General features: G+C 39.1%; 3 protein-coding genes across 3 annotated transcripts in view; 1 reads left to right on the top strand and 2 right to left on the bottom strand.

The window, feature by feature from the left end:
* The window catches only part of LOC134215732 (uncharacterized), a 32339-nt gene extending 27004 nt beyond the window's left edge, over positions 1-5335 (bottom strand). Inside the window, exons 1-2 of the mRNA XM_062694861.1 lie at positions 4184-5335; positions 3716-4125 (exon numbers count right to left, since the gene is read on the bottom strand). Of these exons, the coding sequence (XP_062550845.1) occupies positions 3716-4125; positions 4184-5276 (1503 nt within the window). The 5' untranslated portion in view covers positions 5277-5335. The remainder of the gene's footprint in view (positions 1-3715; positions 4126-4183) is intronic.
* Positions 1-18037, top strand: part of LOC134206195 (sodium/calcium exchanger 3-like) — a 593875-nt gene that overhangs the window by 413529 nt on the left and 162309 nt on the right.
* LOC134204995 (probable cytochrome P450 6a14) lies at positions 16021-17889 on the bottom strand. The gene is made up of 2 exons (XM_062679885.1): positions 16733-17889; positions 16021-16674 (listed from the first exon to the last, which is right to left on the bottom strand). The coding sequence occupies exons 1-2, from the start codon at positions 17829-17831 to the stop codon at positions 16259-16261; spliced, it is 1515 nt and encodes a 504-aa protein (XP_062535869.1). The 5' UTR covers positions 17832-17889; the 3' UTR covers positions 16021-16258.

The raw sequence follows: 18037 nt of genomic DNA, 5'->3' as shown, positions 1-18037 counted from the left end.
TCTGTCTACAAGACCATTTCAAGCAAGAGAATTTGTTCAGTAATAAGAACTTCCGTGTGTTCCTCTCACTACCATTGTTCACTAGTTCAAGAAGAGTTAGTACGTATTTAAACCCCTAACTCGATTTTTCCAGCAGTCAGTTCAGCCTAGGACCGGGTACCGAGGTTTTTTTAACTAATTGCTTGAAAAGTTGTTTCCGCTGCATACAGTTTCCTCAAACAAGAGGAATTCGAGTCTTTCAACTGTTTGCAAGGTAACATTAATTATGTTTTATTTCTGAGACTGCTGTTGGTAGCGAGGACTAAATACGATGAATCCTTAATTACCACAACTTATTGCCCTAGCTAGAAAAATGGATTAGGCTAGGGCTCTGTTTGGTAGATCTTACACCGCAACACACTACGTCAAAGTGATCTACCGTGTTACGGGACATGAACATCCATGAACATTAGATGTCCAAGGTCCTCCAAAGTTAAAGGGAGCTACTAGGATATCATATCTAACACCATTCATAAGCTGAATCATTGAATAGAGCAAATGATCTAAGCTCCAGGACACTTCTTAGAACATTGACTCATGGAGGATCTACTGTAGTTTGTTTAAAAAAATGGAGTTAAATCATATCAGCTTGATGTTTGTTAATGCATGGATATATCATTCAGGACTTGTTTGAACAGGTAGGCATTTAGTCGAATGACATTACGTCAAATGGACATTTGGTCGAAGGACATTTAGTCGAACATTAATTTTTAATCCACTAGTGATGTAAGCCATTTGGTTTAAAGAACACCACGTCGAATGGACATTTGATCGAATGAACATATAGTCGAGCTCAGATTTTAGAGAGAAGAATCTTCGTACATTTGGTCGAAAGGACATTCGATCAAAGACACATTTTCGAATTAATAATCTTGGTACATTTAGTCTAATGACGCTTCGTCGAATAGATATTTGAAAGAAAATAAATACAGTCAATAACAATTGAAGAAAATATTTTTTACGGTGTTTCTAAAACTCACTTAATTATTGTTCCAGTATTGTCCACAGAATGATGGGTTCATAAAAAGAATAAATAATACGATAACGGTGAATATTTCGCGAATATTACCGACTGAATATTGACTTTGTGAACCCCTCGATCCCACCACCAAGGATCTATACCATCTAGTCAAAAGGGATTTAGTCGAATGATGTTTCGTCATTGGACATGGCATAGAATAGAGTAGACATTAATAAGATCATATGTCCATTTGGTCGAAATTAAATTTTCGGCCAATAATTAACGAATTATGGTTGGAAGATAATTTTATACTGAACTAATTATTGTATAAATATTGAGTGAAAGAAAGAGCATCAATGGAAAGAATAACAAAACCATTTCTATTCGACGAAATGTCCCTTCGACATTTCGTCCTTTCGAGGAAATGTCATTCGACCAAATGTCAATCAACGAAATGTTCCAAGCCGACATCGATGAAGTATTGGCAAAATAACATTGATATCATTGGTTTTTGACCATGATCCGAAAAAAAGAGGGTATTTCACCATCAGTACCTAATATTTTACTATTTCTGTAGGTTTTCAATTTTTCTATAATCCACCAGAGCCTCCAGAAGTTTCTGTTAACTCAGAAAAAAAAAATCCTCATTTCCTTTATATTCGATTCTTCCGCTGCTGATTGAACTTCCTCACGTCCACTAAATCCCTCTAATCAGTTTATCCATGTATCTTGTGGATTATTTATTTAAATATAACCAAAAATCTATTGACGAATTATCCATTTAACTAATTACCTATTACCGACTAAACACTTTCAATATTTGACTAAATTTCTATTCGACTAAATGTTTTTTCGACTAAATGTCCTTTCGAATAAATGTTCAATCGACTAAACGTCATTCGACGAAATAATAGACCTCCTGGTATGTTCAGCATTGCACGGATACATCGTTCAGGACTTGGTTGATCGAGTAGATCACATGTTCTGAACTCTAAGACGATCTGTAGAACCAAAAAGGTCTGTACTGGCTCGCAAAAGTAATGCTCAATGGACCTTCTGAGATGTTCAACGATGAACGAATACACCTTTCAGAGCTTGGTTGATCGGGCAGATCTTATGACATTTTGTTTCTAGACATACTGTTCCAGAAATTATAAGCTCACAAAAAAATAGTTGGAAAATTAAAATGCATGTCACGTTTCATTAAAATTTGCATGCATCCTATAGCTTTTTCGTTTTAATAATAAAGTGATACCAGCGTGGCATAACATCAAAATAGCTTTGGTTTTGACGCCTATACTTACTTGATACTTGATGGGCTACAGCTCTTCGATTAACCTACGTCGAATGGAGTATCCTTCTCCACTGGACTCGATCCTGGGCCAATCGCTTACAGTCGCCCTGAACGTTGAGCACCCTCAGGTCCTCTTCAACAGCAAAAAGCCATCGCGTACGCGGCCTTCCAGGAAGCCTAATGCCTCTTCCGGCTTCTCTACTAAATATTGTCTTCGTTTGACTTTCTTCCGGCATACGAACATACGACACCTATAATGCTTGGTAAATAAGTATAATGATCACATGCAACGGATTTAGTGTGGATATTGATGAGAAATTTGAAGAAACTTCCTGAAACTGTGTTGTGCAACATCTCAGTATGAAGAAAAAAAAATAAAACATGGCTTTTATTCCATGAACTCGGCAAAACTCGAAACTGGAAGAAAGTAGATAAGATAAATAAAATTGGAAAAAATCGAAATATAAAAAGGGGAAAAAAAAACAGTTTGCTTAAAATTTCTGGAACAGTCTATATTTCCTGATACATTCGCGGAAAAAAAGTCCAGGAAATTTTTAACGGCCTAGAACATCCGAAAAAAATATTTCAATGCTTTTTCAGATATATCTGTACTAATTTTGACAGGATCCAGTGAAAGTCCCAAAAAAGTTTGGAAGCTAAATTTCCGTGAAAAAAAAACTCGTCTTGAGAGGGTTGAAACACTGTCGGCTAGCCTCTATCAGATATTGGGATCGATCCCGGAATTCGTCATACTAGTTCGCCATACTTCAAAAATCATACTAGATTTAATCTATACATTACTGGGCATGATAGAATGTTTTTTTTTTTTATAATTTCGTTAGAACTGTTTCCATGCAATACTCGTCCGTTTATTCTTTTGTGTAATATTTTTTAATTCGAGTTCATTTACACAGTGTGTTCAATATTTGTGGTAAGATTTGCCTGAATTTTTCAATTTTTATTTCTTCGTTTTACGGAATTATGAAAAACACTACCCTGACTGCTTTTTATCTGATATCTCCTATTCCATAATAACGCTTTGTAATCTTTTTCCGAAAAAAAAACCATAGTGTATTTTGAAATCCATTTTTGAAATAGCCCATAAATGAAGTTCGTTTGCATTCTTAAAAACTGACCTTAACACATTAAAATCAAGAACGGCATATTCGCTAATAAACGATCACAAACAATTTCCCTTCGGATTGTTTTTTTTTATTATGACTCTCATTGTATGTATAAGTTGACATCATCTTCTACTTCTATATCAAAATACGATTCCAAAGTCACATGGTGCGCCAAACAGAGAATCCACAACTCTCCCCAGTTCTCGCTGAAAATTTTCTCACGTCCGCTTCTCTCATACTCACAACCCACAAATCGGCTCTTCTCTTCTCTCGCGCAAATGACGCAATCCACTAAACCCGCTCCACATTCAACCAGACGCCACCTTTCGCATCGGCCAACTGTGACTTGGCCTCGTAACGCATCGGGAGCTGCGTTTTCTCGTGAACCGTGAAACGCAATTTGTTCAACAACTTGGCGACGCCGAACTTGACCTCGAGCAGGCCAAACCGCATTCCGATGCAGTTCCGTGGCCCATCTCCGAACGGGAGGAAACTGTGCGAGTGACGGGCATTGATCGCTTCCGGCGTGAAGCGATCCGGGTCGAAGCGGGATGGATTCGGATAGATTTCCGGATCATGGTGGATTGGATGTACCGGGATCATTACCATGGTATCCGGTTCGAGTGTGGTATTAAGGCAATCCAGTTTGTATGGTCCGTTTGCCAAACGAATCAGATTGCCCACCGGGGGATGCTTTCGAAGGGTTTCTGCAAGGATTAAAGTACAATCAGATTGTTCTAAGAAAGTTGATTAATTTGAACTCACCATTGACGACCTGTTCCAGATAGATCATATCCTTCAGTGCATCGTACGTGATATGCCCGTCGTGGTTTGCAAGGACTCGTTTGACTTCCTGTCGTGTCTTTTCCTGAACTTCTGGGTTGCTAGCCAATTCAAAAAGCGCAAACGAAACAGTCGTTGAAGTAGTATCGAATCCTGCGATGAAGAATAGGAATGCTTGGGCTGCCAACTCATCCAATGTTATTTTCTCCTTTGATTCCTCCTCATGACCATCGACCGTTCCCTTGTTCTTCAACTGTAACAGCAGTTGCAAAAAATCCGGACGCGTCACATTATTTTTCTCTCGGTGGTCTACCGTTCCGGTGATGACGTCCATGAAGTAATCCGTTACGTCTTTTGGCAGCTGTCGCATGCCCAATTTCTTAGCCAGGTTACGATAACTCGACACGGCAAACATGCGAATAGTTTCCACACGTCCAGGTTTGAAAACCTTATCTCCTTGCTGCAGCAACTCCGAGCCCTCGTTTTGCAATGCATTTGATTTGAACCCGAAAGCCACAGAAGAAATCACGTCACTAGTAAACCGTTGAGCCAGTGGCTTAATATCGACCTCGCGACCCACATACTTCTCGAAGCACGTTAATAACTCGTCACCAATTTCGCACATCGTCATGAACATGTATTTGATCTTACCAGAGGTGAACGTGGGGCTCAGTTTGTTTCGCAAAAAACGCCATTTCTCACCTTCGATCGAGAATAAGTGTGCCGACAGAGGATCGTCTTTTTCGTTGAAGTACATTCCGCGATCGCGGAAGCTGTTAAAATCTTTCACCAAGATTTTCTTGATCAAATCTAAATCGGTCACAAGCAGAATCGGTCGCACTGATAGATACACTCCAACCGCTTTATGCGCTTTGTGATACTGATCGTACACATGTTGCAACACTTCGGTGAAATGGTACTTGGACCCCATTCCGTTGAACGTCCCCAAGGGCAACGATCCTGGTGCTTGGGGGACATTTCTGTCAGCCCAGTAGGAGTATTTTCTGCGGAAGTAGATGTACAACAGCCACACAGCTGGCAACACCAAGAAAATAACTGTACTCAGTAGCCCCATTTGTTTTATTTGGAACTTTATTTGACCGTGGTCAGTGAACGACTAATGCGAGAACTGGTTTTGCTCTCTACTCGCAGTTTGTGTGCTCTTGTGTGCTTATTTATAGAGAATTTATTGAACGCAACGATTTTTTGGAAGTAGTAGTGGTTATACTCTCATCGGTTATCGGTAGACTGCAATACCGAATTCAGTTGTGAAATTATAATGTCGGAAGCCAGTGTGATGCTGTTGATTTATTTCCAGAGCATTTGATTTGAATTCGTGCACAATTTTGTGAATGAAATTAATTCTTTATTGCAAATCTGTGCTCTGCGAATAAATCAATTATGAAAGCATACTGATAGTTTGCATTTCATGAAAACTATTTGAAAAGATCCTCGTAGGACCGGACAAAATAGCATAACTGGGCATCATGAATAGCATTATTCACAATGAACCCTCGTTCGAAGACGTTTCAAATATATTTTCAGAAGGAAAGAGTGACATTGGAGTAGTTCATTCATGAATAGGGAACTATCCGGATTATGTGTATACTTGAACACTCAGTTTTTTTTTTGTGAAAAGCTTTCACTTGAATTTTCCTTGATTTTTGATGATTTTTTTTGTTGGGATAATGACGCTAATGGTCTTAATCGACTAAAATCAAACCGTATAAATAAACCTGGGTGTAATTGAAGGCGTTAAATCAAGCGATATTATAAATTTAAATTGCATTTTATCGTCTTGTTTGGTAATATATTGAAAAGGCCTCTAGGAATTACTATTCCTGGATTCCTGGAATACCCGGGTGATGGAAACATTTTAGGGGGTTTTCTAGCAAGCAATGATGATTCCTTAAGTTCCTACAGGAACTCATTTTAAAATTATTTCAGGAATTCTTTCGGATATCATCGAAATTTCATTCACTGTGGTATTTGTCTAGTAATTCTTCCTCCAAGCATTCTTTCCACAATTCCAGGGTCAAATAAGAGAAATTTCTTGAGGGATTTTTGAACGGATTCCAATTTTCAAAAGAACTGCTGAAGGAATTTCCGACATTCTAAAATTTCTCCTAGATTTTCTTTGGACATTCCTCCAAAAAATCTTACGGAATTTCCTCCAGAGATTTCCCCAGAAAATTCTTCGGAAATACTTCTGAGATAAATCCAAAATTTCCATTGGGAATTCCTTAAGATATTCCTTTGAAATTCCTCTTCAGGGATTCCTTCTAAATTCGAAAATTCTGTAGGAAATATTCCAGAAACTCTGTTGGAAGATTTTTTCTGGAAATATATTTAAGAATGAAATAGGAAGTATCAAAGGTATTTTCGGAAGAGTTTCTAACGGAAATTTCAAAGGAACTTCCAGATAAAAATTGCGAATGATTCCTAATGAAATGAAGGTCTTGAAGAATTTCTAATTCAATTTGCTCGAAAGAATTGCTAAACATAATTCTAAAGAATTCCTGGATGCAGAAATTTTGAAGGAATTCCAGAAATTTCTTCCTAGAGTTGCCGATGGGATTTCTCAAGGAATTACTTTAAGAATTTCTTTAAAAAAATCCTGAATTAACTGTGGCATCGATTCCTAAAAACAAAAAAAGGTCGAATTAATTCCTAAGCCAATTTTCATAGGAATCCCTGAAGAATTTTTTTAAAAAAATTCTCCTAAAATATTCTCTTGGATGATTCACTGGAATAATTCCTAGGGGTATTTTTTTACGAAGAAATTTTTGGAGAATTTTCTGAACGTACTTCTGGATACATTCATGAAATATCACCTGCATGAATACTGTAAAAACTCCTGAAGTAAACCCCAAGGAATTCATGATAATATCCGAAGAAAAATTATGACGAATTAACTGCAGTCCCGATATTTTAGTTTTTTGTTGTGTGAAGCAAGACATGAAGTCTTGTTTTCAGATTTAAAAGAGGGTTTGTTTTACTACTGTTCAGATTTTCAAAATCATTCCCTGAGAAATTCCTGATTGAGATAATTTCTGCGATGATCCTGAAGGAATTTCGGAAGGTCTTTCAAGAAAAAAAAATTCTGAAAAAGTAGAAGAATTTCTGAATGAATTTTCCATTTTTTTTACCTTCTTTGAATTTCCGAAATTCTGGATTTATCTTCTAGGCGGTTTTCGGATGATTTCCTAAAGAAATCCCTGGAGGATATTCCGGAAGAATTTATGGAGAAATGTCCAAAAAAAAATCTTGCGGAAATTTATAAATGTCATAAATGCTTCAGGATTTAATTTGGCAATTCCGTTCGGAAACTCCTTCACGAATTCTTCTAGAATTTCAATTGAATTTTTTTTTTTCGAGTTACCTATGGAAAATTCTGTGGGAATACCTACGAAAATTCTTTTAGGAATATTTTCGGAAATTCCTTCAGTTTTTTTCAAAATTCCTTTGAAAAGTCTTTTTTTTTTGGAAAATAGTTTCGATTTTTTTTTATTTCCTCAAAAATTTCATCAGGAATTTCTCTAGAGATTCATTCGAGCATTCTTCTACGAATTCATTTGAGAATTCTTTAAGATAAAAAAAATTCTTTTAGAAACTGCTTCGAAAAATCCTTTTGGAATTCCTTCGTAAACTTCTTTGGAAATTATTTCAGAATTACTACGGAAAAAACCTTCCAGAATACTTCTGGAAATTGTTTCAGGAAAACCTTCCGGAATTCCTTCATGAATTCCTTTGAAAATTGCAAACTGCGTACTCAGCAATTATTACAGTATTTTCTCAAAGAAATTCCTCTAGTAATTTCTCGAGAAATCCTTTCCGAAACTCTTGGAAGAAATTCTTCCCTTATAGAAGTTTCTTCATAACTTCATCCAGGAATTCTTTCGAAAATATCTTTGGAAATTCCTCCGGGAATTTTATAAGCAATTCTTTAAAAACATTCAACCCACACACCATCTATTCATCGACCCCAAAGTCACATATGATACATTCGATCAAGGTCAGCTATGGCAACGGATGCACCAACACGGATTTCCGGATAAACTTATACGGTTGGTCAAGTCAACAATGCATCGAGTGATGTGCGTAGTTCGAGTTTTATTCATTCATTTATTAAGTCTACATCTAAACAGATAACACTGAATCAACAATTTGACGCCACAGTACACGGTTTAAGGCCGCATCTCTCCATCCAAGAATACGCCCCACGCTCGCCAAGTCATTTTGAACCTGGTCTGCCCATATCGCTCGCTGCGCTCCACGCCGTCTCGTACCTGTCGGATCGGAAGCGAACACCATCTTTGCAGGGTTGCTTTCCGGCATTCTTGCAACATGTCCTGCCCATCGTACCCTTCCGGCTTTAGCTACCTTCTGGATACTGGGTTCGCCGTAGAGCTGGGCGAGCTCGTGGTTCATTCTTCGCCGCCACACACCGCCAAAGATGGTCATAAGCACCCGTCTCTCGAATACTCGAGTGCTTGTCCATGTTTCATGTCCGTAGAGGACAACCGGTCTTATTAGCGTCTTGTACATGACACATTTGGTGCCGTGGCGAATCTTTTTTGACCGCAGTTTCTTCTGGAGCCCGTAGTAGGCCCGACTTCCACAGATGATGCGCCTTCGTATTTCACGACTAACATTGTTATCAGCCGTTAGCAAGGATCCGAGGAGGACGAATTCCTCGACCACCTCGAAGGCATCCCCGTCTATCGTAACACTGCTTCCCAGGCGGAACCTTTCGCGCTCGATTTAGCGCGTTATAACCATTGTATTACAGGACATCCGTACAGCCAACGTTGGCCATCCGATCAAAGTTTGTCGATGGAAAACAAGCCTGGGCAATTATTATGTTTTGTATTTTTTGCAATGCGGAAAGATTGGACCTGAGAGTCACTGCTTTCAACCGCTTCCCATGTCAGCTACTTCCTTAACACTGGCGATATAATAACAAGTAAATAACTGAAGTCATTACAAAATTTACGGAAGTAAAGGAAAACCAATACCTGAGTCCTTTAATGAATCATATTCAGGAGTTCGTCCAGAAATTCTTTTGTGAATTTTCCAGGAACTCTTCCGACCTCCCTCAGAAACACTTTCTCCAGTAATATCCTTCAAAAACGCATGCATTTTTTTATCCTTTAAAAAAGCATCAAATATCTCCAGGCCATTTTCCAAAATTCATAATTATTGCAGAAGCACCCTGGGAGAAAGCAAACGATTAGATACATGCAACCAACGGCAGTTGATAAGACTTCCTGTGCTCAAAAATCAGTTTAACGCGGCATCATTGTTTATATGCCGAGTCATGGCGATCAACATGACTCGGCAACAGTAGGTAAGGCGCGTACTCCATGAAAGGGGCGTAGACAATTTGTTGATAACAGCCTGTAGGATTTACGGGGGTCTTTTTTATCTTTCGTGGTTATACGTTCATACTGGAACTTGGCATGTTGTTCAACTTTGTGTTCTAATCGTATTTTTACAGGCTTTCTGTAAGGACGTGGTAGAGACGTTATCCACGGGGAGTCAAGGGGCTTTCTTACTGTTTGAACCCGTTGTCCCTGCTAACGGCTATTTTATGCCGTTGTTAACAAGGCTCCCTGAGCACCATTATCAATACGATCAGAGTCAGATAAGAGTTTCGAAATTTGTAGAGGGCAAATCATGAAGATAAGAACCTATCCTTTTATGGAGAGACAAAGTTATCAGTACAAATTAATCTAAATTTGATACGGTGTACTCCAATTTCTACAGCTTATCCACTGTTTCATCAGAAATATTACCTAATTATTTCATGAATGGTCTCATTGCATAAGTAAATGAATCAGAATTTTTAGAGACTCCAACGGCATTTTTACCGTACTCTACTCTTAAAATTTCATTTGAATAACGTCCCATTTTTATATCCCGACTTGGTGAGACCAACATGATATGGCAATTCTAGATGAGGTGCGAACTTTAAAAAATGACCATTCAAAGCTTTTAGGTAATATCCTGTAGAGTTTAAGGACAGTTTTCTTCCATGGTTTCACATTCCTACTGGACCCTTGCCTATTGTTCAACTTTCGAATTTCTCAAAGAGATTCTCCGAATTCGTTTAGCGAAATTGATAAATGCCACTATAGATCTACACAAATTAGGGATGGTTGATTGGGCACAATTTAAGTGTCGTCGACAATGTTCTAGAACATTTTTTTCGAATTAAATAAGAGAACTACCATCGCAAAATTACTCGAATTCTTCTGAAGCAATATGCGATTTTTCTTCAGTTCATAGATTTCTTAGAAAATATGTCTGATCCAAGGAACTGCCTTAAGTGAATTCTTTAATAACATTTCTTCTCGAACCTTTCTGTAGAACCGCGGATTGTTTTGAAAACTATCAACAATTGGAAAAATCCTATAAGAACGCCCAAGCTGCAAATGTTTCCCAATACATGCGACGAACAGGGGGTCCCGTAGCGTAGTTGGCTACACGTTCGCCTTACAAGCGAATGGTCATGGGTTCGATTCCCAGCCCCTCCACCAAACCCACGTCAGTCGTCGGATGCGCAGCCCATGCGGTAGCTATTGGGAGACGCGCCTTATCGTCACGGCTGCCTGATGACGACTGACAACTTGTTCTTCTCGGAGGCATTCCTCCAACGAACCCGAATAAATGGCAACCGAACAATGGAACGATCACTGGATGCACGACATGGACAAACGGACACAATGGACTCACGATGAGGTGGACTGGCAACGACAACGATAATGGTAATGGAAATCTAAAAATAGATTCTGTGTGGACTCTGTACAGCAGAATACCACAGTAGATCTCGGCACAGTAGCGGTTAAGTAACACAGAGTAACAAATAAAGAAGGAATAAAAAAAACATGCTACGAACAAGGAAGCACTGAATTGTATTTTTTCTTCGCTGAAAAATGCCTTCAATGAAGCGAAGAAAAAACTGCAACTCAGCCATCTTTGATAGTAGCTATTTAAATCTTCTTCTTAAAATAATTACTCAAATCATTCAAAATTAAAATTAAAATATAAAAACTCCAGCAGTAAATATTCAGAATCTCTTCAAATCATTCGCAGATTTACCTCAGATAGAAAAGCTTAGAAGAAAAGCTTGTTTTAAAACCTCGTTTCAGTGGAAGAAGTATTGTTAGCTGACATTTACGTTCGGTATCATTACTAAATATTCTACAACTAGGACGATTCTAACGATTGTTCGAAGGGATCAACAACCCGCACAAACTACTGTTTTTCTTATTACACGAAATCTTTTTGCAGATCTCGTGCGCTTTTTTAATAGCTCGATTCTGTTGATTTTTCGCTGTAGTTTGTTTGGAGAAGACATAAGATATGAGAAGCACCTTCTTTTGGAATAATCGTTAAAATGATCAATCCACCTAAAAGTAAAAAAAAAATTTACTTATCCATCGAAACCAGATATAGAACGAGATATATGACGTTTTCTGTTGAAGGTCCCTAAAACCAATTTTTTTTGTGCATAATAATTTTTCTATTTTTCAGGCCCTTTTAACATTCTTTACAATTCTCTTACGAAGCTCTGAAAAGTGTTTTTTAAAGGATGTTTTAGAATCGTGTAATTTGTTCTGGCGCAAAATGCTGGGTGCAGTGTTTTTGTTGTTTATCAGCGCATCTGGGTATAAAATTTAATGTTTCCATATATGGTATGGATACGAATTCCAGAAAGCCTTTCGAAAATTCTTTCGGATATTCCTTGGAATTTCCCTCAGGAATTATTTCGGAATTTCCTCCATGCATTCCTTCAGAAATTTATTTGGGAAAACCTTCCCGACATTCTGTCAAATTTTTTTTCAGAAATTCAGATATACCTTCTGAAAATCCTTCAAAACTTTCTTTATAAATATCTGCGGAAAATGTTTTGGGAGAGCGGTTCTCAACCTGGGGTACATGTACCCCTGGGGGTACCTTCGCTGGCCCTAGGGGGTACCTCGCACAAAAATAAGTAAAGGCGGACGAATTACAATTCCAATCAAAACTCATTGATAAAGTTTAAATAATGGTATATTTTTTATTTCAAAAATTTATGTTGTACATACAATGCAATGCGATCAATAAATCCCAATTGAATCCTGCCTTCCACAACCAGCACAATGTATGAATGGCTGCAGAACAAAAGATCAAACGAACAAAACGTCAAATAAACAAAATGATTTTTTTTTCTCACTAAAGCTCGTTTGCTTCATTGCAAGTGAATTAGAAGCGTACTTCTACGCTTCCTTCTACGACGCATCCTTCTTCCAAGCTTGAAGGCCTCCTCTCAAGAGGCTCGTAAGCCTCCTGGGCACTTTAAAAGCCTTCTTTCAAGTGGTTAGGTTGCCTCTTTTCAAGAGGCTCGGAAGCTTCCTTTCAAGATCTTTTCAAGAGGCTAAAACGCCTCTTTCCAAGAGGCTTGAAAGCCTCCTTTCAAGAGGCTCAAAAGTCCCTTTCAAGAGGTTCAAAAGCCTCCTCCCAAGAGGCTCGTAATCCTTCTTTCAAGAGGTTCGGAAGCCTCATTTCAAGAAGCTCAAACGCCTCCTTTTCTAAAGACTCAAAAGCCTCCTTTCAAGAGCCTTTAAAGAGGCTTGGAAGCCTTTTTTCAAGAGGTTCAGAAACCTCCTTTCAAGAGACTCAAAAACATCCTTCCAAGATGCTCAAAAGCCTCCTTTCAAGAGTCCCTGAAGCCTATTTCCAAGAGGCTAAGAAGGCTCCTTTTAAGTAGCCCAAAAGCTATCTTTTCAAGAGGCTAGAAAGCCTCCTTTTCTAGAGGCTCAAAAGCATAATTTCAAAAGGCTCGAAGCCTCTTCTAAAGATCCTTTACAGTGGCTCAGAAGCCTTCTTTGAAAAGGCTTAGAAGCCTCCTTTCAAGAGGCTCGGAAGGCTCCTTTCGAATGGCTTGGAAACCTCTCTTCTAGATGTTCGGAAGCCTCCTTTCAAGTGATTAGGTTGCCTCCTATCAAGAGGATCGAAAGCCCGCTTTCAAGAGACTCGAAAGCCTCGCTTCAAGAAGATCGGAATTCTTCCTTCAGAAGCGACCTCTCAAGTCTACTTTCAGGAGGTTCGGAAACCTCCTTTCAAGAGGCTCGGAAGCCTCGCTTCAAGAAGATCGGAATTCTTCCTTCAGAAGCGACCTCTCAAGATGCAAAGGAAGCCTTTCAAGTGGCTCGAAAACCGCCTTCAAGAGGCTTCGAAGCCTATCTACAAGAGGCTCAGAAGCCTTTAATCAAGAGGCGCGGAAATCAATCTTAAAGGGATTCAAAAGCTGAAAGGAGGTTCCTTTCAAAGGGCTTGGAATTATTTTTTCAAGAGTTTTGGAAGCCTTCTTTCGAGAGGGGGTACCTCAATTAATGCAAAACTTCGAAGGGGTACCCCTCAAGGAAATGGTTGAGAACCGCTGTTTTAGGAGATCCTTTGTAAATTATTTCAAAATTCCTCCAAAAATTCTCTAAAACCTTGGAAATTTGCTTTGGAATTTCTTCGAAAATTAATTTACAAATTCCTTCAGAAGATTCTTTTATGAATTCCTTCAGATTTTTTTTTAGAAATTCCTCTAGGGGTTCCTTTGCAAGTTCCTTGGCATTTCCTTCTTAAATTACCATAGAAATTCTTTCAAAACTACCTTAAGCCATTTCAAGATCATTTCTCCGGTTAATCCTTCAAAAATTCCTTAAGTAAATTCTTTGTTTAAGCAGTTTGATCGATTGGATATGTCTTTTCAACGGTTCCAAATTGTTTCACGTATCTCAGTGGGGTCTGTCGGAACCGGTTCCGGGGCGCCAACTGGGGACATACATCGGAATACCTTCAAATATCATTTGTTTGCATTTTTTGCGGAAGGCATTTCAACATTAACTCTAGAGTTTTGTTGTCAATTTTGATTCCTTTGAATTCATAAGAAACAACCCGAGACACTCGAAACTGATTCCGGATGTAGAGAATGATGGCTAAAAAATTATATAAAATAATCGATAAGTGAATTAAGGCAAAAAAATGTGTTGAAAGCAGATTAGAAAAAAAAATAAATAAAAATAGAGATTGGCATCACTGCCAGTCAACAAGAAGTGTAGAGTTGAAAAATCGGAGAGATTGTATCGATGAATTGGGTTGGATTACAAGCCATAAGCAACGATTATACATTCCGCCCGTAAACGATTGTTGAGGCACTCGAAGATGTTTGGCAGAACACATTGAAAAAATGGCTGACAAATCGGCCAAACGATCCACAGCAAAGATCCTGTGGAGGACTTGAATCCGGATTTGAAAATAAAACAAATCATGCGACATCAAACTTCATGGTTCTTCTTGAATAATGTAGGATAACATTTTTTTCAGAATTGAGACTACTTCTAGCCACTTTCGGTAAATTCCGGAATTCGTAGGGTACTCCCTACTCCCAAAAAACACATATTTATAAAAAGACAGGAATAGAAGTTTAGATTAAATGTTTAAATGCTGACCATGCGCATGCTCCGGTTGGAGTGTATAGCCATTGAAGAAGAACAAGAAGACACTCAGCTCAATTACAAATTTAATAATTATCCAAAAATAGTATCACTAATTTTGGTCAGCAATGAACCGGTCTACTGGCTTCCACATTGCTCTGATCGGTGGTCGACTTGTGAAAACACGCTCCGAGAAGTTTGTCCATTAGTAACCCCAACGTGCAATAATATTTCCAGCTTTACTAACTTGCGGTGGGTAATTCTATTTCGTTTTTTGGTTACGCGCTGTTTCAGACCGCAAGAACAGCCAGAGATGTATAGCATTTTTGACGTACATATAGTCATTTATAAAACCGAATGGGATTTGAGGTGACTGTTTAGAATACTTGATTACTAAGCCACGTAGTGGCTCAAATACCTTACATAACATGTATTCAACACATTGTAACGATTATGATTGATTGCGTTTCTTAAGTGCTTTTCGTTTCATCACTCGTTATCTTAAATTCGTTTCTGCTTTTTATTTTTCTCATTTGATTTTATTTATTTTTTGCTTACATGCAGTCATTTATAAGAAGGAAGCTTCCATCAGTAAGTAAAATCTGTTGCGATATAATTACCTAATGTATCAATTAGAATTCATTTGCATAACATCTGCGAAAGGGAGAATTAAATAATGTCGAATCCTATTGACATTTTGAAACCATTTCTTGAGTTCAGGTCGATCTGATTGGCATCACTGCACGTAAAAACAATAAATGTTATTTACTATTAAGCTTTCTAATACTTTTTTGCCAACACTGAGGCGTAATGGTATGCATAAGAAAAACTTATACATTGCATGAGCGGCAAACATTTCAAAGCTTATGCATTTCATTAGCTTATTAATGCTTTTGGCTATTTTGGTATGGGATCAATCATTAGATGGCATATTGAAGTGTATTACTATTTTCGAATTATTTATAATTGATATATAATTGCAATAAAGTAAGACGCGCGGCTACAAAGCAAGACCATGCTGAGGGTGGCTGGGTTCGATTCCCGGTGCCGGTCTAGGCAATTTCCGGATTGGAAATTGTCTTGACTTCTCTGGGCATAAAAGTATCATCGTGTTAGCCTCATGATACGAATGCAAAAATGGTAACTTGGCTTAGAAACCTCGCAGTTAATAACTGTGGAAGTGCTTAATAACACTAAGCTGCGAGGCGGCTCTGTCTCAGTGTGGGGATGTCATGTCAAGAAGAAGAAGATATAATTGCAATAACTTTAGTTTTTTCTTCACGAGTGGGTCATCTGATCACATCAGATGCTAAAAAAACTATTTTACTCAAAAAGTTCTACGAATATTTTTAATCAGATTATATTTTATTATAACTCTCAATATTTCCATAAGTCAGAACCCCTTCTACTAATGAGTTATAATATCAATACTCTATATCAACATCACATGGTGCGCCAAACGGTGAATCAACAGCTCTTTCAAGTTTTTGCTGATGGGCTCAAATATTTAATCACGTTCCCTCCGCCCATATTGACAATTCAGCTCTTCTCGTATGTGGCATCGCACAAATGACGCAATCCACTAAACTCGTTCCACATTCAACCAGATGCCACCTTTCGCATCGGCCAACTGCGCCTTCACATCGTACCGCACCGGGAGTTGCGTCTTCTCGTGAACCGTAAAACGCAATTTGTTCAACAGCTTGGCGATGCCGAACTTGACCTCGACCAGGGCAAATCGCATTCCGATGCAGTTCCGTGGCCCATCTCCGAACGGGATGAAACTGTGCGAATGGCGGGCGTTGATCGCTTCCGGCGCGAAGCGATCCGGGTCGAAGCGGGATGGGTTCGGATAGATTTCCGGATCATGGTGGATTGGATGTACTGGGATCATTACCATGGTGTCCGGTTCGAGTGTGGTATTGAGGCAATCCAGTTTGTATGGTTCGTTTGCCAAACGAATCAGATTGCCCACAGGAGGATGCTTTCGAAGGGTTTCTGCAGGTATTAAAATACAATCAGATTGTTTTTAAAAAGTTGTTTGATTTTAACTCACCATTGACGACCTGTTCCAGATAGGTCATATCCTTCAGTGCATCGTACGTGATTTGCCCGTCGTGCTTGGCGAGGACTCGTTTAACTTCCTGTCGAGTCTTTTCTTGTACTTCTGGGTTGTTAGCCAATTCAAAAAGCGCAAACGAAACAGTCGTTGAAGTAGTTTCGAAGCCTGCGACGAAGAACAGGAAAGCTTGGGCAGCCAACTCATCCAATGTAATTTTCTCCTTCGATTCCTCCTCATGTTCTTCGATCGTTCCTTTGTTCTTCAACTGTAACAGCAGTTGCAAAAAATCTTGTCGCATCACATTATTTTTCTCCCGATGATCTACCGTTCCGGTGATGACCTCCATGAAGTAATCCGTCGAATCTTTTGGTAGCTGTCGCATACCCAATTTCCTAGCTAGGTTACGATAACTCAACAACGCAAAAATTCGAATCGTTTCCAAACGTCCAGGTTTGAAAACCTTATCTCCTTTCTGTAGCAATTCCGAGCCCTCGTTTTGCAACGCATTTGATTTGAACCCGAAAGCCACAGAAGAAATCACGTCACTAGTAAATCGTTGAGCGAGTGGCTTGATATCGACTGGATCCTCACGACCCGCATACTTCTCGAAGCACGCCAATAGCTCATCGCCAATTTCGCACATGGTCAGGAACATGTATTTGATCTTACCAGAGGTGAATGTTGGACTCAGCTTGTTTCGCAAAAAACGCCATCGCTCACCTTCGATCGAAAATAAGTGTGCCGACAAGGGATCGTCTTTTTCGTTGTAGTACATTCCCCGATCACGGAAGCTGTTAAAATCTTTCACCAGGATTTTTTTGATCAAATCCAAATCGGTGACGAACAAAATCGGTTTCACCGATAGATACATTCCCACCGCTTTGTGCGCTTTGTGGTACTGGTCGTACACTTGCTGCATAATTTCGGTAAAATGGTACTTGGTTCCCATTCCGTTGAACGTCCCCAAGGGCAACGATCCAGGCGCGTAAGGGACATTTCTATCAGCCCAGTACGAATACTTTCTGCGGAAGTAGATGTACAGCAGCCACACGGCAGGCAGCACCAGATAAACCACCGTATTCAGTAGCCCCATTTGTTTTTTCGAACTGTATTTGACCGTGGTCAGCGGACGACTAATGTGAGAACTGGTTTTGATGTCTACCCGCAGTTTGTGTTCCCCTTGGGTGCTGGTAGAGAACAAATAAAGGGGACCTCTCCACTCCAGCAATGGAATTGGATTCGACGTAAGACGAACCACAGCAAATAGGTGTGATACTTCAACTCGAAGCGTGTGTAATG

The sequence above is a fragment of the Armigeres subalbatus genome, chromosome 1 (genome assembly GCF_024139115.2).
Source record: "Armigeres subalbatus isolate Guangzhou_Male chromosome 1, GZ_Asu_2, whole genome shotgun sequence".
Taxonomy (NCBI): domain Eukaryota; kingdom Metazoa; phylum Arthropoda; class Insecta; order Diptera; family Culicidae; genus Armigeres; species Armigeres subalbatus.
Note: the sequence above shows the minus strand (reverse complement) of the source record. Positions and strands in the feature narration are given on the sequence as shown.